Source organism: Lactuca sativa, chromosome 9 (assembly GCF_002870075.4).
Source record: "Lactuca sativa cultivar Salinas chromosome 9, Lsat_Salinas_v11, whole genome shotgun sequence".
NCBI classification, from domain to species: domain Eukaryota; kingdom Viridiplantae; phylum Streptophyta; class Magnoliopsida; order Asterales; family Asteraceae; genus Lactuca; species Lactuca sativa.
Window position 1 is genome coordinate 164,385,448 of NC_056631.2, and position 18,836 is coordinate 164,404,283.

The following is an 18,836-nucleotide window of genomic DNA, read 5'->3' on the forward strand; positions in this document are numbered from 1 at the left end:
TAGAGGGATTGAATTAATATAATAATAATAATAATAATAATAGTGAGGGTAGAAAACGAAAAAAAATGAGGAGTAAAACGAAAAATCCTAAAAACAGAAGGATAAAATACGAAAATATGTAAACATCTGGACCAAATATGCCAAAAAGCCACCAACTTTACTCTTCATAAGGTGAGACTTATTTTATATATATATATATATATATATATATATATATATATATATATATATATATATATATATATATATATATATATATAGGTTCAGGTTCATTTGAGACCATTCTAATTTTGTGAGACCGTGAGACCAAATCTAAAAATAATTTTAAAATGCAAAATAAATGGAAAAATCCAAAAAAAAAAATTTTAAATGTTATTTTCGGAACTTGAATTAACTAAAAAAAATATAAAACAAATATAAAAAAAATAAAAAAAATCCGTTTTTTTTTTGAAAAATACGTGAAATATTCTAAATAGAATATTTCACTGACATATTCTAAAAAATAATTTTAAAATGCAAAATAAATGGAAAAATCTAAAAATTCTTTTTTTAAATATTATTTTCGGAACTTAATTAACTAAAAAAAAAATTTTAAAAAATTAAAAAAAAATTCTATTTTTTTTGAAAAATACGTGAAATATTCTAAATAGAATATTACACTGTACATATTCTAAAAATAATTTTAAAATGCAAAATAAATGGAAAAATCAAAAAATTCTTTTTTTAAATATTATTTTCGGAACATGAATTAACTAAAAAAAAATAAAAAAAAATAAAAAAAATAAAAAATAAATAAACAAATGCGTCTCACGGTCTCACAAAATATAAGTGGTCTCAAATGAACCTAACCCTATATATATATATATATATATATATATATATATATATATATATATATATATATATATATATATATATATATATAGGAAAAGTTCAATAGAGAACCAATATTATTCAAGGAACCAAGGAATCAATCCAAAGCGTCGGAATTTAAAGCAATCAAAGGCAAAAGGAAGGGTTGTAAATTTTTATAATGGATGCAAATGTACCAGATTATAACAAAACTCACTTCCTTTTTTTCATTTAAAATTTTTTTAGGCCAAGTTTTTTATCGAAAAAAAAATTCGAATATACTGTTGTTCACGATTTTTTGTCCTCTTTCCATAGAGATCCATGATGATATATAAATTTTTTTTTTTTTCGAAAAAACCCACTTAATTTTCTTATTTTTTTTTTCAATATTTAAGCTTTTTTTATAAAAAAAAAATAATTATACCAAAAATATTAATTTTTTGTACTCTATTAATAAATATCAACACCGATTAAAAAAAACCTCGAACAGTGTAGATTCACACTGTGAATCTAAACTGTAAATATTTCAATTTTTAACATTCACAATATGAAAAATCTAGAACAGTTCAGATTCATATTGTGAATCTGAGAAGGTTCACAAAAAAAAACCCTCGATCAGTGTAGATTCACATTGTAAATCTAAACTGTAAATATTTCAAAATTTAACATTCACAATGTGAAAAAGCTCCGATCAGTTCAGATTCACACCGTGAATCTGATTTATTATTATACACACTGTGAATCTGAGGAGGTTCACAATGTGAATCTGAACATGTTTACAATATGAATCTGAACAAGTTCACAATGTGAATCTAAACTGAAATATCATTTTTTTTTTTATTTACATGAATATGAATCTATGTTTAAAAAGTATAAAAAATATGAATTTTGATATATTTATTAATTTTTTTCTATAAAAAATAGACCTTAACTTTTTTCATTAAAGAAAATAAAGTGAGTTTTTTTCGAAAAAAAAAAGTTCGTTTTTTATATATCATCATGGATCTCTATGGAAAGAGGACAAAAAATCATGAACAACGGTATATTCGGTTTTTTTTTTGATAAAAAACATGGCCTAAAAAAATTTTTAAACGAAAAAAATGGTGGGTTTTTTTTTTTTTTTTTTGTAAATGGTGAATTTTTTGGTATAATCCGGTGTGTGTGCATCCAATGTAAAAGTGTACATCTATTTTATTGGCCGTTGATCGTTATGATTTCTGATGCTCACGATTGGTTCCTTGGTTAATTATGGTTCTCTATTGAACCTCACCCTATATATATATATATATATATATATATATATATATATATATATATATATATATATATATATATATATATATATATATATATATATATATATATATATATATATATATAGGCTTAGGTTATTATATTTAAAGTAATTATTGTGTTATTATATGCATAAATGTGGGTCAATCAGTTTATTTATTTTAAGAAAGTGATTAATACATATTATTAAATTAAATACAATTGAAGAATACCATCTAATTTAACTAGAAGGGTATTTTAGTCAACTAATATAGATTTAATAAAGGAAATTTGCATATTTTAAGGGACCATAGATTCTATTAATTTTAAAAATCCGATTTTACGAATTATAAGGTTTATAATCCGGACATTCTGACAGAATATGTTTGAGTATGTTCAAAAATAAAAATATTCTAGAACCATAAAACAATAAAAATATTCTTGAACATATTTTTTGATTATGACTTTAAAAATTTCTTGTAGAATAAAAAATTCTCGAACCAGCAATTGAAGAATTAAAACAAAAATTACATTAATTCTTATAGAATACATGTAACAATAAGAATTACATTTATTGTTAAAGAATAAAACTAAAAAACTTTCAAATCGGGAAGAAAACATCAAAATCTAACAAATACACTAATTCATTCTAAAAGAATAATGTTGCTAAGAAACACTTTCAATTCTGTTGTCCGTTCTTCAAGCATCAACTTTTATGAAAACAATCCAATTGTAGTTTAGTATCCAAGAACGCATTAGCAAATGATAAATAAAAAACTATATTCTGTTGGAAAAATATGCGGACTTGTTAATTGCATCAAAATAAATAACCAAAAATTGTAGAACATGTATAATCAATGAGAAAATATCCATATTCCATTCAAACAGAATTAGAATACGTGTTTCCATTCCGATAGAATTGGAATTGTATAAAATACACAAACCACTAAGGGATTACTAGAAAGTAGTTTCATAAGTTGATTGACATTTATATGAATCATACACAAAAAGGAGGAGTAAAATTTGTGACAACTTGGACGCCTCTTACAGATGACCAACCATCCAAACTTAACACAAGCAATCTAATTAAAACAACATACACAAATCCTTGGAGGAGGAGTAACTACTTTTGTTTACTGAAGAATAAACAATAACAATTATATAAAATATATATTCTGTTTGAAGTCATTTAGTTTGTCACTCTATCTTCCCATAACTTAAAGTTTGTCAATTAGATATAAATTTGAAAAAATAATAAGAATATCAAACTCATAAAGCATTAATCTAGTAGAATAAATGGAATAAAGAGAACCTGGCGGCAGTAGGAACAAGAAACAAAAACATAGAAAATATGTTTTTTTTTTCTTTTAAATTTTAGCATTAAGAAATTCAACACAATTGTTTTTTCCTAATCACAACGAGCCATACAAAACCCAAAAAACATTTTTTCCCTTTTATCTACGTGCGATTGCAGAAATTCGGAGAATATAAGATTGGTTTTATGAGTTCAAACATACCGAGAGGCTCTCAAAGGTGGGCGCCGTTGCTGGAGGGTGATACTAGAGCTAGGTTTCGCTGCTACTATACAGATGAATCAGTGGGTATTATTCAATTATATTGTAAATCAAACGCAATCATCAACCATACAATGATACAACTGAAACACAAAAGCCAAACAAATGAAACACATGGGACTAAATAAGAACCTAATCGTATCGATCAAATGCAGAAAAAAAGTTTAAATCAGGTGGAATAAAGTGATTTCAATCAAAATCAAAATCAACCACCAAGGTTGTGGAAATAAGAACTTAATCTGAATTAAGAATCTTTAGCCACAAACGATTCCCAATCCAAAGAGATGAGTTATAAAATGGTGTATTTAGAACAAGAAAATAAAGATCTAACAACATCTCTCAAAGAATTCTAGGAATCTCAGATTGTAAAAAGTGGACCTACTGCCTCATTGAAGAAACTTCAAAGGAGATATCAAGATTTGGAACAAATACACAATTACATCATATTTGAGGGTTAGATTTAAATAAAAGGGATTAATGTTTGCACAGTACTCTGTCTTCTTCCCTGATTGCAATCAAATTCGAAGGTTGACTGAGCCCCCAAAAAAATTCAATGGGAATCGTTCGAGTCTTCAATCGAAGGATGATACAAATAAACAAAAATTTGAGGGTGGAGATGTTTTACCGACGGCCATAACAACGAATGGCGGCTGGAGATCGGCGGCAACAACAAACGATGGTGGCGGCGACAACAACAAATGACGGTGGTGTCAATCTTCTTTGGGCGTTGGTTGATGGAACTCTCCATTTGTTTATGTTACCGACGACCATAACAGTGACTCCTCACCAATCGATCAACCAAATGCGACCCTTTGCACCCCCTTATTGCATTCGTGTTTCCCTCTCACTATATTCCATTCGTCTGTATATAAGAAAAGAAATTAGGTTAAAAGTGAATGCTAGCATGATTATAGGGACTATTTGTGGAAGCTATTTATCAAATTACTAAAATACACTTGTTTATTTATTTAATTATTTAATTTTTTATTTAATTTTGATTGGCCCACATTTATGAATACAATCACACAATAATTAGATAAAATACCTGAACCTCTCTATCTCTCTCTCTCTCTCTCTCTCTCTCTCTATATATATATATATATATATATATATATATATATATATATATATATTATCTCTTATAATACTACATTAAAATGAGTTTCTCAAAAAGTCAACACGAAAAAAGATTTAACAACCTACGTGTTTACCTTCACAACCTTAGGCGAACCAACATGGAAACTTATACTCATATTAAAACTGATTTGATGGATCGTTTCGAAGCTTGTTTTGTGGCTATTATATGTGTGTTATATTTTTTTTGCACTTTTCTATTATTTCTTTTAAATATATAATGTTTCTACATCTAAATTAATTCATTTTTTGTTCCCAAAAAAATACAGATCCAAGCATTTATATGTTTCTTCTTACATGTCATCTTCATAGGTAGTATCCCTCTTAGAGTGGATTACCTAAAAACAATGTTTGTAGCGGTTGCTATCAACAGGAACAACCAGACCCTCCCTATAGCATTTGGTCTGGCCGTGGAAAATAATCTCTACTATTGTACCTGGTTCCTTATGAGGTTAAGAGAAGCTTTAAGACAAGGTAGGGAAGTATCGTTCATAAAATATATGGACGATGTCGTTAGTTCTTGCATAGAACATGTCTTTCCTTATTTTTATCATGGGTATACTTCTAAAAGTGTATTCAAGTATATGCGTATAAGAGCCGTCTCTGGCAGAACATTACAAACTTTGTTCTAGATGACATCTAACTCATATACTATGTTTGATTTTGAAGAAAATTTTTGTCGGCTGACCCATGATGCTCGTTAAATGCTTGCCAACATTGGAAATGCGAAACGGCCAACATGCAATAGCCTATTTTCCTAACATCTGTTGGAATGTAGTCAATGTTGATTTTCTCGAATTTTTTTGTGTTATTGGTAAATCAACAAAATGTACCGATAATAATGCTTACCGAGACAATTCGTGGCTACATTCAACGGGCTTTCGATGAAAGCAAATTTATGGCAGGTAAAATACCAGATGAAATATTAAATTTATTTGAATACTTGTACAAGAACCTTATTCGATCATATTTACTTTTCATCGAGTTTGACTACCGTACTCACCCCGTATTCTGACATGGTTCTTCATAAAAGGATGCAAAAGTCTGTTCGGTGGCAAGCAACAAAGATCCCGCCAGAGATCTTGTCTCCGCTCCCATCCGACATTTATCGAGTTTTTGATTTTAAAAAAATTATGTTGTTGATCTGAACTGTCATACATGTTCATGTGGGAAATGGCGTTGTTTGGGTATAGCTTGTGGTCATGCTATTATGACATCACGTCATTCGAACATCCATGAATTACCTTATGGTTCAGATATATTACCGGGATGAAATATTTCAGACTGCCTACCAGACACAAACCGTGCACCCTCTTCCCCCTCCAAATGAATGGGAAATACCATACCCTTTGATTACATCTTTATTGCCAATGTAATTACAATTATTTATGTTTGTAATTGATTTGCATTGTGTAATAAAAACTATTATTATTGTCCTAATATTTCTTACATATTCCAAAGATAGAAAAAAACATAATTTATAAGTACCATAGTAATACTAACAAACAAGAAAACATTACATATTAAAAAGATTAATAAGCATTACAAAATGGAAACTTAGTTGATGAACATAGAGCTTACAACTTATACACAATGATTCCAAAAAAGAAAATCCAAGTACAAATTAACACTATCTTCAAGTGCATATTTTGGGTTTCAAGATTCTTCTTCGATCACTGACTATCACCAAATTATTGTCTTTTGCTTTTTCAACTCAACAGATAAACCCAGACTGTGGTCCCTGAAAATCTAAGATCAAACACATGACGTATATTGTGTAAATTAATATTAATTCAAAGAAAAATAATAAAAGGATAACCGACATACCTCTTTAGGATAATCATAAAAAATTCGTCCAGGGAAATTTCTAGTAGTTAATGTCCTTATAATACCTTCATCATTACAATCGCAATATGCCGTTTCTTTGGATTATGAGAAATGAATTTTTAGTAGTAAACCAAGGTAAAAGTGTTTGGACGCTTGAATTCATTTATATAATGGCATTTACTAGGGTTATAGTTACTGACACTATTCCAGAAACACATTCCAGAGCCAAATTTCGGAATTGATATTTCAGACCCTAATTCCAGACAATAATTGTTATAGATTCCTGAAACATGAGTTGTCATTCCGAACGGTAAAATTCAGAGATTCTTGACATTATGTGTAGTCATTCTGAACAGTAAATGTCATAGATTCCTGATAGTCTTTCGGGCCCTTATTCCGGAACCCCATTCCGGACCCGCAACAACTTTCCGGAATGGCTATTTCGGACACTTGTTTTTCGACCTTAAAATGCACCTAGCATGAATCCTCTGCGTTGAAATAAAATTGGAACGAGTTCATCTCATGATGGTGTTTGGCATTGTGGAGAAGGAGATTGTTATGTTTGTTCAGATAATAACTCGTTTCCGAAAGGCCCAAATTTCCCACTTTCGGATAAAATGTATGATGACGTTTTCCAAGCTATGAAGGCTGCTGGAGAAGCAAACGAAAGGGACTCTGAAAGAAGTCGCACAACAAATCAACATGCACACAATAAGGAGATCAATAAGTTGCGTGCAGAATAGGACTGTCTAACAGATTTCATTAGAATTAGAGCATATTTTATTGATCGAGAACAAAATATATATCCCTTACAGTTTCCTGATTTTTAGAAATCAATCTAAGTATGTATTAATGCCTTTTGTAATAATGTTAATGAAGAAGGATAATTGCCATTTTAGATAATCATACCATTCGTTTCACAAAATTCAGTTTGGAAAGACATATAATATCCATATTTAAAATTAGATTACACTTGTGGCCGATAACTGGGAACTTGCATTCGATGCAAACTAGCCGTGTCTATATGATTTTCAAACAATTCCATGTAAGTCTCAGTTAGTTCGGAACCAGTATCAGTCAATTCGACTCGATCTTCTATTGTTAGAGTTGTCCTACATGTTTCTTCGATGATGCCCATTGTGTTCACAATTTGTCATATATCTTCAAACATGGTAATAAGGAGCATTTGCAAGTTATACAATGCTACTTTTCTCCGGTCCTCAGGTGAAGACATTAATGAGATTTCTAGTATTACCATTCGTTGTTTAGCACATTGATAATTATGAATCATTTTTAATGCAGTCGTATCAAAAAGACGTCATTGCTCGTCTTCAAGAAATGGGATAAAATACTCTATAGACAACTCATCCTGATTTTTCGAGTCACTAGATATTGGAGACTGAAAATAGAATATACATAAATTATCATAATATACTATTTAAAAACCAATGTGCATAAAAGTATTTAATAATAACCATAAACACTTCCTAAAACATATCCACAACAAAAAAAAAAAAAAACATAATTGCAACTAGTCTATCATAACAGGTTTGTCTGCACTTGCTCCGGTGCCATCTTTCAGAATCTTATCTGCTTTCAATTTAAGTTTTAACACACTTTTTGATTTTTTTCTTAATTTTATGGGTGCCTTTGTTGGTTCATTTGTTTTATCTTATTTTGAATATCAACATGGTCGTCTATCTGCTAAAAAAAATCCCAAAACATTTTAATACATTACCATAAAAATAAATTAAAATTATATTTTTTTTTTCGATTCTACCTTTATCGGGCGCAATTCCAAAAACTTTTGTAAATGGAATACAACTTCGTCGTTCGTAAAACCCTTTTTTTTAACAACATCCACGCTAACTCGTCCTTGGACTAATATGGGTTATTAAACAGTACTTAGAAAAAAAATTGTATATTATAAGTATTCCAGATCATCATTCCGGAATAGATTATTAGGTTTCGGACAACGTTCATCGTATTCCGGACCTACATTACCATTCCAGAACCCCTATAATACCTAATTTCGGACTAAAACAACTAATCAGTAACACATTACAAAGGACTTACATAACATTCATACACGTACAATGACAAAAAGATAAAAAAAAGATATTCTGGAGTTATTCTTCGTGTTCCGGACCATTCCGAAATACGTAATTTGTTTAAGAAAATCAAATGCAAAGTAAGTTAAAGTGTGGAACTTACTCGGTTTGACGAATCCATGCTGAAAACTTGGTCCGAAATGTAGGTAGATGGTACTTCGGATCTACTAATTCCGAAACATGTATTCCAGATATTTTGTGTGTGGGACCTATATATATATATATATATATATATATATATATATATATATATATATATATATATATATATATATATATATTATTGGGCTTGAGCTGGTTTTCGGGTCCAGAATGATCTATTCGGGAACAAAGGATTATTTTTTTTTAGAAGAAGATTGATTATATTTTAGTAAAAAAAACCCAAAAAATATTAGATGTCATTATAATATAAATGAAATGATATTCCTACATATCGTATATTATATATCGTATATTATGTTGAAAGTCATATCGTATATTATGTTGAAGTCGTTTAATATTTCGATAAACGATAATTCATCATGCGAAACTTAAAAGATATTTGGTGTTTTTTTTCACTATTTTTTTCCAAGATTATTATATATAATCTGTATGGACCATTTTATTATAACTTTTCTATACATACGATTTTTTTTAGTATGTTATTATAATTTTAATGAAATGATATTCCTACATATTAAAAGGGGTGAGAATGAACTAAATAAGTAAGATGCTTGGGGAATTTGTAAATTGAAATTTATTTTGGTAGATGTGATTCCGGTAATTATAAGAGACAAACTACTTTGAAATAATATATATATATATATATATATATATATATATATATATATATATATATATATATATATATATATATATATATATATATCAAACAGTAAATATACATAATTTCATTTTTTTGAGATGACATATTCTTATATATTATGATATGAATGAATTGAAGTGATGAGGTATATTTTACTCTCAACATATTATGATATTTTGTTTAAGTATAGTTAATTATATATGTTTTGTTTAGAATGAAAATCCAAGTCAAAATTATGAAAATGAAGAAATATCAGAAATCTCCACCGATAAGGTATCACATCTAATTTTTAAAGTTAATTATATAAGTTTTGTATTTTTATATCGGAAGAATTTCGTATATACCCCTTTATAATTATTTATTGAAATTTGTATCGGTATAATTTTAACAAAATGTAAAATACTCATAACAAAATTCGGAATACCCATAACACCCTTACTTTTATTTTTTCTTCCACTTCGTTAAGAAAACTTTAACCATGTATAAACGAAGTCTTTGTCAAAGACCCACCATGATTATGAAAATTTACAAACGTAATCTAAACTTTCTCATGGGATTTGATTTCCCACTCATCTTTATTTTATTATATAAAATGGGTAATTGATTTCATATGGGGATTTGATTTCCCACTAGTCAATAGCTAATAATAAAAATTTTAATTTAATTTATCTTAAAATAAAAAAAAATATATACAAAATTATTATATCCATTATACGTTTTTATTTTACTAATTTATTAAAAGAAAACATAATCATTATAGCTTTTGTTTTTGTTTGAATGAAATTATAAAGTTCAAAAAAAGTGGCCTTCCTAGTTCCTTCTCCAGAATACTACTTTTTCAATCACTCAGCGTTGGCATTACTAAACAACCATCTTCTTGATAGGGTTAGTCACCTCGTCCAAATTTCACATAAACTTTACGCAACAAAGATCTGAATAGGAGATCCTTCAAGCCTTAACCTTCAATGGCCTCTTCTTCGATTGCATCCATTCAGAAAAGCTTTACATATGATGTATTTTTGAGTTTTAGAGGTGAAGACACACGCACCAATTTCATCGATCATCTTTATAATGCTCTTCAGCAGCAAGGCATTTATACTTACAAGGATGATGAGGCAATTAGAAAAGGGAAAAGGATCAATGATGAGCTCATCAGTTCCATTAAAGACTCAAAATTCTATATCATTGTTTTCTCCAAGAACTATGCATCTTCAGCTTGGTGCTTGGATGAGCTTGTGATGATAATGGAGTGTCACAAGACGACTGAGCATACTGCATACCCCATCTTCTATGATGTGGAACCGACAGAGGTCCGGAATCAAAGCGGGGCAGTGGGAAAAGCTTTTGCTAAACATGAAAATGATGAAGCTGCTGGGAAATGGAAAGAGGTTCTAAAAGAAGCGGCAGATCTGGCTGGATGGGAGTTGAAGAACACTGCAAATGGGTAATCCTTCCTTCATCGATCATCATATCTTTGTATAATTAATCTTTAATTTTGATCACAAGATCCAATTTTGGTCGATATAGTTTGGACCCGGTTGTTATACCTGACCCGATTTTGACCTGCCGGGACCCTTTTTTCTTATCAATTTTAACCAAACTTACAACTTACGAATAATTCCTAATAATGTCCATTGCAACTCAGTTTCCAATTTCAATATTCTAATAATTTCACAAAAGAGGTCTCTGTTTTTTTTTTCCATAATTCAACACTAAGGAAAAAAGAAGTTATTTGAGCATATCTATTAGTTTAATTTCCAGTCTGCACGGTTATCACTATTCTATTATCATATCTCTGCAATATTCCTTGATTTTGTTTGTTAGTCATCCAAGACATCTCATGTTGTATGGTTATGTTATTATTTCATGTATATTTTATTATAGTTCACGTGGGATTTTGAGCAAACTAACTGAATCTTCTTTAATATATAGGCATGAAGCCAAACTTATCCAAAAAATTATTGAAGAAATTTCACTACAGTTACGTTCCATTGATTTCAATGCTGATGAAAAACTAATAGGCATGGAGACCAGGGTAAAGGATGCTGTATCATCTTTAGAAATTGGTACTGATGATGTTCGTGTAATCGGTATCAAGGGGATGGGAGGTGCTGGGAAGACAACTTTGGCCAGAGCGGTTTTTGATCAAATATCCTTTCGGTTTGAAGCTAAAAGCTTTGTTGAGAATGTTAGGGAAAATTCAAATACTTCTTTGTCTGGTTTGAAATCGTTGCAAAATCAAGTCCTTAAAGATGCCTTATTTGATCAAGGCATCAATGTGAGTAGTGTGCATGATGGGAAAATCATGATGAAGAAGATGCGTAATAAAAAGACTCTTCTTGTTCTAGATGATGTGGACCATATAGACCAGCTTGAGGCGTTAGCTGGTGATCTTAATTGGTTCAAACCGGGAAGTAGAATTATCATTACAACAAGAGATGAGCAGGTGCTCGTGGCACACCGGGTGAAGTTGATTCTTGATGTCAATCTGTTATCAAATAAGGAAGCGATTGGGCTCTTCAGTAGGTATGCATTTGGGGGAGAGATTCCAATTCAAGGGTATGAAGAGCTATCGGAACAAGTTGTACGGTATGCTGCTGGTCTTCCCTTAACGATAAAAGTTTTGGGTTCATTTCTTTGTGGTAAAAATAAGAGTGAATGGATAGATGCACTAGAAAGATTGAAAACAATTCCGTTAAAGGAAACTCTTCAGAAATTGGAATTAAGCTACATCAATCTAGAGGAAGATTACAAAGAAATATTCCTCAATGTTGCATGCTTACTGAAAGGGTGGTCGAAACCCGTGGTAATCGAAGCGCTTGAAAGTTGTGGATTTCATGCAACAAATGGTTTAAGAGTTCTTGAGCAAAAATCTCTTATAACTATTACTGGTAAATATTATGAGGTTGTGGGCATGCATGACCATATTGAAGAAATGGGCAGAAATATTGTTCGTCGTTTGCACCCAGATAAGCCTCAGAAACACAGCCGATTGTGGATTGATGATGAAATTAAAGATATATTGGCTAATGACTTGGTAAGGTCAAGTTTATTTGTAATTTTTATTAAACTAGCCTATTATGCATTTCTTATGACACAAGTTTCATGGTGACTGCTTTTGCATTACAGGGTACTAAAGCAACAAGATACATACAATTCCAGTTAATGGGAGGCAATTTTGAAATGGTTATGAAGGGTCTTAGAAAGATGAGGGAACTTAGATTTCTTCACATATCTCGGAATACAAGATCTAATTTTGCGGAAGAAAGGAAATATGATAATGTCAGCCAATACTTTCCAAATGCTTTACAATATCTGCATTGGTCCAGGTACCCTTTCTGGTCTTTACCCAACACATTTCAAGCTAATAATCTTGTTACACTTAAGATGGAATGGAGCAATATCAAACAACTTTGGGAAGGGGGAGAAAGAAAGGTAGAATTATGGTTAATTGATTGTTTTACATGATGCCATACATCCATTGCTTTGTAATTAAACCAATATTGATCTTGTTCATTTGTTTATGTTAGGTTCTTAACAAGCTCAAGATTCTTGACCTCCGTTATTCAAAGTTGACGACCCTTGATCTTGGGTCTAGTCCAAATCTCGAGGCGTTGTCTCTAAGAGGATGTCGTCACTTGGTACAACTTCACATGCTCAATGGATATCCAAATCTCAAGTCCATCAACCTCAGTGAGTCAAAGTTGAAGACCATTGACCTTCATTCATGTGTGAATCTCGAGTTGTTAGATCTTAATGAGTGCAATGCTTTGGTAGAACTTCACATGCCTGGTAAATGTCTGAATCTCAGATCCTTGACACTCACTAATTCACAGTTGAGGACCCTTGACATTGGGTGGACTCCGAATCTAGTGTATTTAAATCTTAACCACTGTTATGATTTGGAAGACCTTCACATGGCCGATAAATGTCAAAAGCTCACATCCCTCAACATTAGTCATTCAAAGTTGAAAACCCTTGACCTTGGGTTGACTCCAAATCTAATGAATTTAGATCTAACAGAATGTAAGAATTTGGTACAACTTCATGTTCCCATTGGATGTCTAGAAGATCTTGTCCACTTGGACTTAACTCGCTGTTTGAGGTTTACATCTTTTATGTTTGACAAAAGGAATGTTGCTTCTAGTAGAAAGGATGAATCACTTGAGATTGATCCTTCAGCTGAGTCACATCTGATTGCCAAGTCCCTTGAAACATGTCCACTTCACCCAGACAATACTTTGCGACAGTTTCAGTTTGAATGCTTTTACATTGATGATCCCAAGGACTGTGTGACTAGAAATCTTAAGAAGCTTATTTATGAAGGTCTGTGTGCTTGCACTAACCTTGAGACACTTTCAGAAAGCATTTGTGGGTTACGATGTTTAAGAAAGCTTAAACTCGAAGCCTATCCGGAGGCTCCCAAGGAACTTGACCACGAAGAATGTCTAGAAGTGCTAAGTTTTTCTAGGACAAATATGAAACGTCTTCTGGATAGCATTTGTATGTTGAAACATCTGGAAGTTCTTCAACTTAAACATTGTTGGAGTCTTGAGAAGTTACCTGAGGATATTGGTCGATTAGAATGTTTAAAAAATCTGACTTTGTTAGATACAAAGATTAAACATCTTCCTGATAGCATTTGTATGTTGAAACATCTGGTATTTCTTGAGCTTCGTGATTGTTCCTTTCTTGAGAAGTTGCCCGAGGATCTTGGCCAACTAGAATGTTTAGAGACGCTATATTTGTTGTATGCAAAGATTGAACATCTTCCAGATAGCATCTGTATGTTGAAACAACTGAGAACACTCGCTGTTCATTGTTCTTCACTTAAGACATTACCAAAGGATCTTGGCCAACTAGAATGTTTAGAGACGCTATATCTGTCATACTCAGTGATCAAGCATCTTCCGGATTCTATTTGTATGTTGAAAGATTTGAAACAGCTCGATCTGATTCATTGTTCATTACTTGAGAAATTACCAGAGGATCTTGACCGATTAGAATGTCTACAGAGACTATCCCTAAGGAAGTGCAAGCTTTTACGAGATTTTCCAATCAGCATCTGTAAGATAAAACGTTTAGAAAGTTTAGGGGTAGAAGGTACATGCATAAGTCATCTTCCACAGGACATTTGTTTTATGAAAGGTCTGCGTATTTCAGGGTCGAGAGGCCTTCTTGAATCCTGTGGTTTTACATCCGAGATACAAACCGTCTCGTACGAAGATACCTGCTTTGTAGATGTGTGAATAACAGTGTATTAGAGTCCCAAATCAGTGCGACATGATTGATATATGTCTCTATCTATGATGGAGTACTCTACCCTAGATCCATAAGGGCTCTTCTGGAGAGAAAATCAGGACTATATATGGATTATATATAGCTCTTTTGGAGGGTATATGCTTTTGTGATGCTCCGAAGGCCTAGGAATTCACAAAGAACCATTCTGATAGGTACTTTTTTTTGCTTTCTATTTGATCATCTTATTTTGATTCGAATTTTGAAATCAGTGACAATAATTAATTCTCTTAGCAAAATTCAGTAATTATACTTTAAAAAACATACTAGTACTTGCATAAAAGAAAAATCCCTGTTATAGTTTTAGCTTGGTTTTATAGAGTGGCTTATTCACTGTTTGTGTTAAATTTAGAATCTTACCGAGTTAAAACCATCAATGTCTTGACAGATCCAAATACAATGTCAGAATTTATCAAGAACTTAATCAAAAAAATCCGAGCAACAGATGTGGATTTCATGCAAATTGTACTTAACAAGTAAAACTTGTATTCCCTTCTATTTCCCATTTTTTTTTGCATCATTATTGTATTTGTGTTGCTATTGATCCTAACATTTAAATCATTTCTTGCAATTTGGAATTTGATGTCCAAAAACCAATTGTAACACATGCGAAGACTTTGTGAAGCTATTGGGTAGAGAAGGAAACATCACAGGGTTTTGAGTGGGAATTGAATAAGTCAAATTACAACGACTTTTGTAGAAAGTTTTGATGAAATTGGTGGGAACTTTGATATGAATTTTTAAACGGTCATGTTAATAATATGTGAAGGAACATTTTTTGCATAATTTAAAAGGTAAATATCATAAAAGACATTAAGTTTATTCCAAAATTCTAATTTGACAGTGTGCTTTTTTTTTTTTTTATCAAATTTAACACTGGGTTATCCAATTTTTTTACAATTCTGATAATTTGACTGGTCAATCAGGTTACCTGTTGATGTGACATGACGACGTGTCAATCAAGTTGTTGATGTGACATGATGACATATTAGTTTTAATGACGTGGCATGTTAAGATGACATGCGAACGGGTTAAAATTGAATTTTTTTCCCACAAAACACACTAACTTTTCACTTTTTTCTGATTTTGACATTAAGTTTATTTATTTATTTTTGCAATTTTGACATTCTATTTTTTTATTCCAAATCGAACATCATTTTTTCCAATTTTGTTCAATGTTGACAATTTTTCATTTGAAACCGCATAAATATATTTTTTATTACATTTTTAATCATATAAATACATTTTTTCGTTTAAAAACCACATTTTATATAAATACAAAGTCTTTTTTTTACTTCCAAAAGATAATGTTATGCATAAATATGCATCAATTATAATATGAGAATCATACTAACCATAAGTTTTGAATAAGATGTAAAAATTTCACACGTTACTAACATGACTTCTGTACCATGATCGACTACACGCCTCAAAACCTTCAAATTCATTTTAAAGTTGTGTATTTAATATAAAATACGGTTTTTATATAACTAATACATATTTATACATAAAGTTATGGTTTGAATGTAAAAAAAACCTTGTATTTATACAAAAATATGGGTTTTAAATGAAAAAAAAATGTATCTATACGGTTTAAAATGTATTAAAAAAATATTTATAGGATTTTAAATGGAAAATTATAAACATTGAACAAAATTGGAAAAAAAAATAATGTTCGATTTGGAACAAAAAATAGAGTGTCAAAATTGAAAGAAAAAAATTCAACTTAGTGCCAAAAAAAAGTAAAAACTTAGTGTCTCATGTGGAAAAAAAAATTCAATTTTGACACGTCAGCATGACACGTCATCAAAACTGACACATCATAATGTCACATCGGTAACTTGATTGACTGGTCAAGTGGCCAGAATTGTAAATTTTTTTTGAAAATACAGTGTCAAATTTGAGACAAAAACAATATAGTGTCAAATGAGAATTTTAGTGCAAACTTAATGTCTTTTGTGCTATTTACCCTAACTTAAAATCATAAACAAGTTTTTGTTTACAAAAATTTGTTGGGAATTAGTATGGATTCATTAAACGAAAGATGTTTGACTTTTGAGTTGAACTATAACTTTCGTCATTTACTGATTTTATTCATGAAATTGTATGGAACAATATATGTGAGTAAACTATGTGAGTGTTTACTGGTATTATACTAAGCTAATGAATATGCTTAAATAATAAGATTATTTGAAAATTACAAATTCCAGCAAAATGTCTAAAGCTGGAACAGAGGTTTTAAACTTGAAATAGCCATCGGTCATGTAACGCTCGGTAATTCTCCAAGGCCTCTTGAGAGCATTTTGATGTTTTGGATCCATTCTCCACAGATGTAGAGGTCAAAGCAAGGTGGTGGTACAAATGAGAAGTTGTAGATTTGGGATTGTTGCTTCATTTAAGACCTTTTCAAGGTATAAAGTCTTGAACTTAATCCATGAGTGCTTAAATCTCTTATGCTGAGTTTTTGGACCTTTTTGGTCCCAAGGATGAAGCTTTATTGCTCAAAATCGATTCATAGGCTTAAGGTTGTCACCCTGGGTGCTATTTGAGTCCCTAAGTCAGAAAGTTGTTATCTTGAAGGTCTTGGAGAGTTTATGCATGAGTTTTGGCCATTTTCATAAAAGTAGATTGTCATATTCCAAGCTTGGACCCATTTGGTGGCTTGCAAGCCACCAAGTAATCGACTTTATGGGTTAAGATGCTTTAATGGACTCATATATGTGTTTGGAGCTTTAGGTCTTAAGTGGTTAAGCTCTTTTTGAGATTATGTCTTAACAGAGGAGTACGTTGAGCGTACAATCCCGTACGCACAACGTACAAGTCATGCAACCTGTACACTTTGCATACAAATGAGTACGCCCTGTGTACTCAGTCAGAGTGGGTTTTTTGTTGTTGGGCCTCAGTTTGGGCCATTTCCATGGAATAGTGGCTTGGGTCGAGGTGGACCACCTAGAATTTGGGCTAATGGGCTGAAGAAATATTTTAGGACAATAGGCTAAGGCACTATAATTCGACCTGTTCAACATGGGATAATGAAGTGTTACTTGTCCGTCCTTCTCACTGTTTCCATTTTTGCCACTGCTGCCAATAGTCATCTCCTCACAAGATTGATATTTTGGCATACACCAGGAATGCTCTGATACCAAATATTGTTTGTAGAATGGCTGTTTTACTTCTTGTGATGGTGAAATTGACAGATAAAGAAGAGAGGCAATGAGGCAAATGCTTATACGTTTATTCAGAGAGAAAAATAACATAGAGAATATCATTACAACGTCACATTTGCCTATCTATTTAAAAGGAAAAGTGGCATAATAACAGGAACTAATGGCCAAAAACCAGGAACCACCTTCCATACGCCTTTGATTTATTCTTTTAGAAAAATAAAATGTGCAGAAATAAATAAATAAACTCTGAATTATTTTCAACATATAGGCCGCCGGAGCTCCACCACCCTCATGTCATCGCCGACTTACTCCACTACCTTCACTTGTATTGATATTTTGACCACCACAAATCATCCTCACCACCACTGTGAGTAACCAATCACCATCATTCTTGTTTTAATTGTCTTGATTTGGTGGAGTCTGAAATTGACCAGTCGACGATGAAGCTTGGTATATGGGTTTCGTTTTCATTCCTCGCTGTAAGTTATGTTATGAACGAAAAAGCAAAATAATTAAATGTAACCCTTAAGTTTGCTGATTTGTACGAAAAAGGTCCCTCCCTTAGAAATAGTTCTTAACGAGGCCAAACTTTCTTTCATTTAATCAGAAACAACCCATCAATGGACAATTATCCTCAGAACTGATCCCATTCTCAAACTTGGGTTTAAAAATATTCACTTCAGCCCCCTATTTCGGAAATATATTACAATATTAGTCCTTTGGGGATGATTTTAACAAATTGATCCCTAGAACTTATTTATTATAACAAGGACCACCCTATACTTAATAATTAATA

At 31.4% G+C, this 18,836-nt stretch overlaps 1 protein-coding gene across 2 annotated transcripts; it reads left to right on the forward strand.

Annotated features, from left to right (window-relative positions):
• The first annotated feature begins 10,392 nt into the window (after positions 1 to 10,392).
• LOC111892843 (disease resistance protein RPV1) lies at positions 10,393 to 15,686 on the forward strand. Of its 2 annotated transcripts, XM_052767295.1 has the most exons (6): positions 10,393 to 11,019; positions 11,508 to 12,612; positions 12,705 to 13,010; positions 13,106 to 15,028; positions 15,262 to 15,349; positions 15,488 to 15,686. In XM_052767295.1, exons 1-4 carry the CDS (start codon positions 10,541 to 10,543, stop codon positions 14,822 to 14,824), a joined length of 3,609 nt encoding a protein of 1,202 aa, XP_052623255.1. In that variant the 5' UTR covers positions 10,393 to 10,540; the 3' UTR covers positions 14,825 to 15,028; positions 15,262 to 15,349; positions 15,488 to 15,686. The 2 variants fall into 2 exon arrangements, with proteins under 2 accessions (XP_052623255.1, XP_023744667.2); XM_023888899.3 differs by having other exon boundaries at positions 15,262 to 15,686.
• Positions 15,687 to 18,836: the final 3,150 nt, after the last annotated feature.